Raw genomic sequence first — 10,050 nt, 5'->3', positions numbered from 1 at the left:
AAACCTCACCCAAAAGGGAAGGGGGAGGCAGGAGAGAGGGAGGGAAGAGACATTTTTATCAGAGGAATATCTCAGAAATTAAGAGTCTCGGTGCTGCTCATAAGAGCCCGCTTCTGCCCAGATGGTTTTCCCAGAGTTAATTCTCCAGGAAACAGCCAAGGGGTGGAACCCGAGGTAAGAGAGGACAGCCCGGAGCGATGCCTCACAGGTGGCTGGCTTCTGTGCCAGCCTCTGCTATGTTCCCTTCACTGGGAGTTGGGGTGGCCCGTTGGCTCTGGAATCACAGCAGGAGAGCCAAGTAATTGTGCTGACATGCCCAGGCGGGTCTCAGATCAAAGGTCTGCCTGGATTTGCTGTGTCTCACCCCCAGCACATCATGAGAACACTCCTCCTCACAGCAACCTCTTTCACCTGCTCTCCAACACAGACTCTCCCCTGTACCCCTGAAGCCCTCTTCCCACAAAGTCAGTGTGTGCATTCTGCATCCAGCGTGGGTTCGGGCTGAGACCTACTGAGGTGATGTCTGCCAAGCATGTGGGTTTTGGCTACTGGAGAGCCAGGAGAAGCAGAACCTCTGAGTCATTGCCACTCAGCAGCTTGAAGCTCTCCTAGGCCAGGTCTGGAAAGCTGGGGAGAGCCCCCATCATCACACCAGAGACCCCCTGGCACAAATGACCAGGACGAGGGCTGCATCCCCACGGATGCCACCACTTCCCCCATGTGCTCTGTGAGCACCACAGGTGTGTGCTGTGCTCAGCTCTCAGAGCCCTGCAGGGAGGACCCAGACCATGGCTGCCCAGACAGCTCCATGAAGAATACCAATCGCATTCTTCTGGGGCCTGAGAAAGCATCAGGGCCCGCAGAACCCCAGAGGGAGAGCTTTGGGAAACCTGTGGAAACCAAACTCCACCTCAGTGTGTCTGTGCAGAGCCCAAAGCCCCAGGTGGAGGCAGCTGGCAGGTGAGCAAGCTTCTAAAGGGCTTTTAAAATACAAACGTTTTTGTAACTAAGAGAAAAGTCAAGGGGAGGGAGTCCTTAGAACGATCCCTGGGGTACTGTTCAACATCATACCTCGTTGAATGTTGCTTTTTAAAACATAATACAGCATCAGTAATTCATTGGTGGCTGTGCTGATTCCACGGGGTTGTTTGCTCGAAGTTCAGATAATGTCATTGCTCTGGAAGCCTTGGGCGGGAGGAGATACACTTGGACCAACTTCCACCAGTGAATCTACAGCCCTGAGGCCTCAGAAATGGGAGGTGACCGTTTACCCTGTGACGTGTAAGAATGAGTGCATTCTCTTGTTCCGTGTAGGACCTGAGAGTACTTTTTGGTTGTACTAACGTTTGTCTCAGTTTTCCTTTGCCATGAAAAAAAAATTGAGTCCAAAGGAATGCCTCCTTTTTGGAAAATAATTTTAAATGATTCTGTTTACAGAATTAGAACTCGGCATTAAAAAAATTAACTTGGACATATGAAAACACAAATCTTCCTACCTACCCAGGACATGTAAATCAGATCTTATTGCTTTGGGCAGAGTGATTACAAAATTAGCAGGGAGAGACTGGCTTGCAGGTCCCATCAGATGTAATGACAGCATGAATTTCTCATTATTAAAATATGTAATTTAATATAATATTATATTGCATAATATATTTTAGATATAATATTTTAGATATAATACCATAATACATGTGGTTATGTAATAATTATGCAGTAATTAATTTTATCATAGATGTCTCAATGTCAGTTCAGTAGGTTTGTATGAGCATGTGCAAAGCATTATGCTGGAAGAGGAATGTTGAACAGAAAACTGATGCACAAAACAAACTTTTTCAAGAAATTTATGCTCTGAGAAGAAAAGTTAAAATAAATTTCCAAATAATACAAGGCAGATTATATTAAGATAATAAGGAAGGAGCAAACTGCCAGTGGATTCCAAGGAGGGAGAGATGACATCAGGCTGGAGGGGACAAAGAAAAAAGTCTTAATGAAGGTTGATCAGGGTATTGAGATAAGGTACAGATGGGGAAGAACGGAGGACAAATTTTGACTGTGAGGTGAGCTTAGGAAATAAACCTGGAACCACCAGCTGGGCCAAGACCGAGTATCTGAAATCACTTTAGTTCTCACTTTTGAAGCAGGCATGATATTTCCTTTAAAAATTATTGTATTAATTCGCTAGGGCTGCCGTAACAAAATACCACAAACTGCGAGGCTTCAATAACAGACATTTATTGTCTCACAGTTCTGGAGGCTGGAAGTCTAAGATCAAGGTGTCAGCAGGGTGGGTTCCTTCTGAGGGCCAGGAGGAAGAATATGGCCCCCGTCCCTCCCCTAGCTTTTCAGGGTTTACCAGCAATGTTTTGCATTCCTTCGCTTGTAGAAACATCACCCCAATATCTGTCGTTGTGTTCATACAACTTTCTCCCTGTGTGCATGTCTGTGTCCAAATTTCCCCTTTTATAAAGACATCAGTCAGATTAGCACTCACTTTAATGGTCTTATTTTAACTTGATTAACTCTATAAAGATCCAATCTCCAAATAAAGTCACATTCTGAGGTACTGGGGGTTAGGATTTCAATGCGTCTTTTTGGGGACACACAATTCATCCCATAGCAGTTACACACACACACACGTTGTTTCCTATGGCAAGTGCCTTTTTTTAAAAAAAATAAATCTATTTATTTATTTTTGGCTGCGTTGGGTCTTTGTTGCTGCACGCGGGCTTTCTCTAGTTGCGGCGAGCGGGGGCTACTCTTCATTGCGGTGGCTTCTCTTGTTGCAGAGCACAGGCTCTAGGCACACGGGCTTCAGTAGTGGTGGCATGCAGGCTCAGTAGTTGTGGCTCGTGGGCTCTAGAGCACAGGCTCAGTAGTTGTGGCTCGTGGGCTCTAGGGCGCACGGACTTCAGCAGTTGTGGCGCACGGGCTTAGCTGCTCTGCGGCATCTGGGATCTTCCCCGGCCAGGGTTCGAACCTGTGTCCCCTGCATTGGCAGGCGGATTCTTAACCACTGCACCACCAGGGAAGCCCAGCAAGTGCCTTTTAAAAACGATATTGTGAGGTTAAGTTCTGGTGTTTATCCTAGAATCAGGTCATGGAATAAAATTGAGAAAATATAAAAAGAAATGCTCCAGCTCAGTACTCTTGCATATAGTTTACTGATTTCTCTGGCATTTATCTGCCTTCTCTCACAGTCTGAAAATGAGCAGGCACGTTTAAGCTCAGGGAAAGTATTAACAATTCTTCTCATTTGTATTATGTACTATAGTTTATGAAGTATTTTCTCACTTCATCTCATGTGATCTTCACAATAATTCTATTAGCTAAGCAGGGTAGATATGCCATTACCAATGTATAGACAAGTGGCTTAAGTCTGAGAGGTTTCATGAAACATTTAGGGTCATGCTTTAGGTGACCGCAAAAGATGGCAAGGAAGTTTAGGTGTTCTGAATTACATCCCAGATTTTTCTCATTCCATCATGATGTATAAAAGTATTTTTTTAAAAAGAAAGTACACGAACTTCCCTGGTAGTCCAGTGGGTAAGACTCTGCACTCCCAATGCAGGCAGCCCAGGTTCGATCCCTGGTTGGGGAACTAGATCCCACATGCATGCCGCAACTAAGAGTCCACATGCCACAACTAAGAAGCCCGCATATGGCAACTAAAGATCCTGCATGCGGCAACTAAGACCCAGCACAACCAAAATAAATAAATATTAAAATAAAAATAAAAAAGAAAGTACAGCAATCAATTTTACTTGTCTCCATTCTGTAGGTAAAGAAACAATGAAAGCATATGATAAACCCAGGATTCAAACCTAACAGTCTCCTGAGGCCCTACCCTTGGCAGAAATTCACCAAGATTATTACTGCCTATGGGACAGGTACACTCAGTCCATAGCTTTCATAAATTTTCATTCAGTTCTACTCAATATTTAATAAGCCAGAAATTCTGTTAGGTGTTGGTGATATGGAGATTATTAAGGCTAGGTAATATACTACTGAGAAAGACAGATGTACAAAGACCATTAAACAATGTGGTGATTTCACAAGAGTCTGTATGGGGAGGGATCAGTGAGGACACAGAGAGGGAACCTTCCATGCCCAGGAGAAAGGATGGGTGATGGATCCCCTCTATTCTTTTTCCTGCTCCCTAGCTCAGGGCACTACAGGTTATAAACATGACTAAACTGGAAGGCAGTACACATAGCACAGAGTGTGACCTTTGGAACCACACTGATCGGGTTATAGTCCTGGAGCCAGCATCTACCAGCTGTGACCCTGGGCAAGTGACTTAATCTCTGAAGACACCACTTTCTTTCTTGTTAAGATAGGGATAATTCATAGGACTGCAGTGATGAGATGATGAAATGTAAAGCCCAAAGTGCTTGATAAATTTTAGCCATTATGACTCATGAAACTAGCTTTTAGTGGGCTTAAAAAAATTTCACAGTTGGAAAAAGTTTCACATTGCTCTTATTGCACAATTAGATACAAACATTTGATAACCATATCTACTCATTTCTCCTTCATTCTCACCTCCATCCTGCTAGGGACCATGAGAATTCATAAATCCTATTTTAGAGTTTTTGACTATAGGTTTCAGGGAGTAGATGCCCTGACGATCTTGGCTTAGGCTTTGAGATTCTGTCCACATCCTCTGGGAATTTCACCCTTATAGTGTTGATCTTATATGGAACTCCTTTACCACCCAAGTATGGACTCTCAGTGGTGAAGCCGACCCTATTCATTGGTAGTTTTCACTTGCTTTACTTTGGTTCTGTGGGGCACCTACTTGTTTCACACAAATATTATAAAGTTGGGTAGTTATTTGTTGATAGTCCTTTATTTACGAAGTATAAAATATCGAATTATTGACAAAGCATAATTTGTCCCCTAATTTTCTGACAGATGGTTTGAAATTGGTAGGAATGTAAGCCAATGGGGAAAACGTGTGGTTTGCCACCTTAATATCGGACTTGCTCTGAAGTTAAGGAGCCTTCATGGAACTCAAATACTAGTTATCTGAACAGTAAATGTATATGAACCAAGACAGTTTTCAAGAAGCACTTACTCCACCAGTTACCACAACATATTAGAAAGCTCAGCTTATATTCCAGGAAAGTTGTTCTTGGCTTCTGAGCAAAGCTTTCCAATGGGCTTCCTGTATGACCCTGGGACACTATTTCTCCACTGTCCAGCTACCTACTGCTGCATTCTGGTTTCCAAGAGAAAGGAGAGGGACACAGTAGTTCTAGAACATGTCTTAGATTGCTGTGCAAGGCAAACAAGCAAAACCAACAAAGCTAGAATCCTTTAAAGTTAGGCCAGTGCCAGCTAAAAGCAACCAGGCCCCTCCCACCCTCTCTGACCCAAATGAGTCCTCCAGAGTCAAAGGTAGCTCTCTACCAGAGGTCACTTAACCCCACACTGCCATGTCTTACTACCAAAAGAGAAAGAGGAGGAGTTCTTTTCTAAATCCTTCTGTTTCCTCAACAGAACTCATCACCAATATGTTCTTCATGGTGGTAAACCTAACATAGATCATTTGCATCTAAAAGAATACACATGTTCATTTAACAGTCCCACAAGTTATATTTCATTACACAATTATCAGAGGCAAATTATCTGCAAACAGCAATAACTGCTGTAGAGCTATATGCTCTGATTAAACAAATGTATTTTTATTTGAAGATTATTCCTTAATAAATGTTACATTTAACAGTACAAAAAAAAAGGAAAAATATATTTACAAAGAGCAAAGGCAATGAGACTGTTTCTTCAGTTATAACCGATAGTAAAAGAAAATATAACTTTTTCATAGCCAAATAAGCTACCTTCTTAAAATATCAAATAAATAAATACATTTAAAGCTATCAACTGAGTTACTACTCTGTAGCTACTAATCTGAAGTAACTAAAATTCAGTATCAGAGTCCTGGATTTACAATGCTGTATTTTTTCACTGATTTCTTTATCTGCTTAATTTTCTTCTTTAAGACTTGATGATCTTGTTTTGAAATATTCCGAAAATATCTACAACCTAAGAAACAAAACAAGGCAAAATAAAAAGTTTTAATACTTATCATCAAGTTCTTCAAGTATATTTCTACATTTTAAAAATTTTGCTTCAACTCTGGCATACTGATGATTCTAAAAGTAGAAGGATTTGTATTATCTACACCGATATGTCTAAGCCCATTCTCAGAGCTGTCACCAATGAAATGTACTGCTTCCTACGTACAAAAATATTTCTGATGCGTCATAATTAAAGCATATACTTTAGCTTGTTTTCTACCTTCCCTCCTAAACCTTAGTTAAGGTGATATGCATATTATATATATTCGTATATTAAATGAGCCTTCTCCAGAAGCAAACTACTAGAGCTCCCTTCTCAATGATAAGTTGGTAAAAGAGCCAAAGATGCATTTATGACAATAAGGAAGTTCTCTGTAGAAAACCCTGATGTGAAGAATTAGAATAAACAAATCACAGGTTAGAAGAAATCAAAAATTTAATCTAGTCATTCCCGCCATCTAGCAGGCAGCTGGATGGTGATCATGCAGATATGCCAAAGGTGCCAAAGGTGCTCATCAGAAGTTCTACCTGCTTTTCGTAGTCTTACAATGCTAAGAGGATCACTAGTTAAGTATTTCAGAGACATGAATCAAATTCCTGTAAGAAAAACGTAAACTGGATATTATAAGAGATTTTCTCTATTTAATAAATGAGATCATAAAAAACATAGGAAAAATTAATTTTATTACAGTCTCAGTTTGCATTTATTCATAGTCTCTGGGAACTTGCTAGAATATATATTGTACCTAGAGTAACAATTTTTTTTTTTTTTTTTTTTTGCGGTACGTGGGCCTCTCACTGTTGCGGCCTCTCCCACTGCGGAGCACAGGCTCCGGACGCGCAGGCTCAGTGGCCATGGCTCACGGGCCCAGCCGCTCTGCGGCATGTAGGATCCTCCCGGACCGGGGCACGAACCCATGTCCCCTGCATCGGCAGGCGGACTCTCAACCACTGCGCCACCAGGGAAGCCCTAGAGCAACAATTTTATTATCCCTGAAAATAGTAAGGTGAGAACTGCTAATATTTTATTAGCTGGGAAGCAGTGGCGTGTGTGGTGTTATATAATAATTTGTGTTTCTAAACACATCTACCACTTTAGCAAAAACAAAATACTTTGTACACAGATTTCTGCTTCAGTCTAGAATACAGAAAACTGGAAAAAACTCTGCTACCAATCTAACACAGAGAAAAAGCCAAATAAACTACAATTCCTAACTTCAAGCCCACCAAGCTAAAGTCACAGGGCAGCCAAGCAGCCTGAACTGTTGGGAGAAAAGGCCCCTCCAAGGAGAAATGGGCCTGGTTCACCTTGAGCAGAGCATGGGAGGAAGGGCAGCCACCGTACCCTACTCCAAGCTCAAAGCAAACGGAGGCCACGACTAAAATTCGAATCCCAGGAGGTACTGAGGGTAACCAGATCAAGAACAAAACCCAGCACAACTCCCAATAGACTGACTCAACCCCCATACTAACACCCTGAAAGAAGAAAAGGTGAGTCCATTCGCAGACATTTTATGCCTGATATTCGCAGGATACCTCAGAATGTATAAAGCACTTTGATGTGATGTTTGTGTGATGCTTAACAATCCTGTAAGCAAATAGGGCAGGTGTTACACTGCCCATCTCAAACAGAAGGATCCCAAAGGTTAACTGCTTGACCTAAGTGACATGGCAAGTAAGGGACAGAATTGGAAGTTAACCCAGGTCTCCCGACCCAACTCAAACCCAGGTACCTTTTGATATCTGTACCAGGAACCTCTACACTCATAAAGTAGAAAGTCACAGTCCAAATCACATTTGTTTCTTGTCATCAGTACATCAGAGAGAAATTTTTAAAACTACTTTCATGTTTGCTAATCCTTTTCCTCCCATAAAATCAGTATTTTACTAATCTAAGTAATCATCTGAAACATTAACTGAGAATACTAATTCCAAATCAATACAAATTATATCTAAACCGACCTGAAGAATCTCTTTAGGATACTTTAAACTCTCTGGCCACATAGTGCTTACTCATGGCCACTGTGAGGTCACTTTCTTCACCTCTGGACACGTTCTGTGGCAGTCTCATTTCAGTACTGGCTACCTTTCTATATTTCAGTGGTACAAAGCAGGTAAGAGTTTTAACAGCCAAGATATTCCCCAAAGAAAAGACCAATTTCCCTTTCTTTTAAGAGGACTTTTAAGTAAGTTAATAGGAGGTATTTTTTTTTTCTTTTCTGAAGGGAAGAAAATATCTCATCCTTACAGCAACAGGTAAGTAAATATAAATAACATAAAGCTGTCATAAAAAAATGAGGTCAATAAAGAATATTTTTCTATGTCTAATATAGTAGATAATCTCAGTAAACTTTCTCTACAGCACAGCCAAATGGTCATTTGCTGTGAAAACGGTGCATCCTTTATCTTAATAGCCCCTAAAGATACTCAAGTTAGAGCATAAAAACCAATGACGATCAACAATATGAAATCACTGTTTCCAATCCATGGAAATTCCCTACAAGCAGATCACCTGGCCCGAATTCAGTATTCATTTTTCCACTCAGCAGTTATTTTTCCATCATATAATACCCTTAGATACTGTTTAGGTAAACTCTAATATGAATGAATGGTCACACTTTGTAATTTCAAAATCACCTGAAAGCTATGGCTAGATAAAAAGAAAACAAAACATGTACCTTTTCCTAACAATAACCCAGCTACCAAAGCTTTCTCACAAGCTAAAGCTTTATCTTCCTTCCAATCACTTTTTGCCCGAAAGTAGCTGAAGTGAAAGCTTGGCCACCAGTTTTTCCTGGAGTTCCACTCTTCTTGAACCCAGGCAAGATGACTCCTGGAAAAGAAAAGTGTCAAAAGGGAAGGTCAGTGATGGAGACAGACCTATAGTGTCAGAATCTGAACTTAAGTAGGGTCTGTGGAAAGATGACAAGGAAGATGTTTCCAAACTAGCTTCCAAGTATAGCCATGGCATAGCACACGCATGAAAGCAAATCCTTTTTTGTCCTCTTTGATCTCCACGTCCCATTTTCCATTTAATGAAAGAGCCAGTTCAGTACAGCACAGCAGTTAACAGCATAGACTCTAAGGTCAAAATCTCAGATTCAAATCCCAGATCTTCCATCTACTATCTATGTGATCTTCGGCACGTTGCTTAATCTTTCTGAGCCTCAATTTGCTTGAGGATATTAATGGTGCCCCTCTCATAGCACTGTTATTAGGATTAAACTGGTCCATAGTATAGCAAGTGTCATATAAAGCTCTTTGCATGCTGTCTGGTACAAAGTACATTTTCAACAAATGTTAGCTATTGTTATTTATTTCTTAAAAGTTACTTTAAAACCTTACTTTAAAATTATATGCTACAAAGAATTACTATCCAAATTGAGATGGCATTATTATACGAACACATAGGTTTGACAGCTGAACCCAGGCAGTGCTAAGTATTCCTCAATAATTTAATAGAGCAAAGACTTATTTAGTACCTATTTGCCCCTGTGGCAAAACTTCTAGAGGTTTAAAAAGTGAGCAGCACATTTCTCTGCCTTCAAGAACCTTGGGGTTAGTAAGGGTTTGTACAGTGCTTTAGATTTGGAAAGTGGTTTACAGGGAGTACATCAACATATCACACCAAAAATACTTCCTAATCAAGACTGTTCTAAGGTCAAGTCAGGTCTGAAGCCTGAAGCAAGTTCCCACTGATAATGAATTTCCTAAGCAACTAAAATGGATATAATAAATCAATGAAATTTAATTTTTGTGATATCCTTTATTCTCTCACACACAAGGTAAAAATGACAAGGGCCACTCCTTTTCTTTTACTCAAAATGTGGCACTGATGATTATTTTGATCAGAGGGATAGCTTTAGATACCCAGCTCACAAGGGACTTAATAAATATTTGCTGAATGAATAACCATGACGATTTTATGAGGTCCTAAAAAAACCCACTGAAAATGACTGAGAACTGT

The 10,050-nt window shown here is 40.7% G+C and overlaps 1 protein-coding gene across 5 annotated transcripts in view; it reads right to left on the bottom strand.

The window, feature by feature from the left end:
• Positions 1–2,478: 2,478 nt before the first annotated feature.
• Positions 2,479–10,050, bottom strand: part of TAF1A (TATA-box binding protein associated factor, RNA polymerase I subunit A) — a 36,695-nt gene continuing 29,123 nt past the window's right edge. For 4 of the 5 annotated variants that reach the window (XM_067729702.1, XM_067729700.1, XM_067729698.1 and 1 more), the window contains exons 10-11: positions 8,762–8,916; positions 2,479–3,045 (exon numbers count right to left, since the gene is read on the bottom strand). In XM_067729702.1, the coding sequence (XP_067585803.1) occupies positions 2,912–3,045; positions 8,762–8,916 (289 nt within the window). In that variant the 3' untranslated portion in view covers positions 2,479–2,911. Of the gene's footprint in view, positions 3,046–5,581; positions 6,049–8,761; positions 8,917–10,050 lie in introns of those variants that run through there. The other variant, XM_067729703.1, reaches the window with a different exon arrangement.

The sequence above is a fragment of the Pseudorca crassidens genome, chromosome 2 (assembly GCF_039906515.1).
Source record: "Pseudorca crassidens isolate mPseCra1 chromosome 2, mPseCra1.hap1, whole genome shotgun sequence".
Classification (NCBI taxonomy): domain Eukaryota; kingdom Metazoa; phylum Chordata; class Mammalia; order Artiodactyla; family Delphinidae; genus Pseudorca; species Pseudorca crassidens.
Note: the sequence above shows the minus strand (reverse complement) of the source record. Positions and strands in the feature narration are given on the sequence as shown.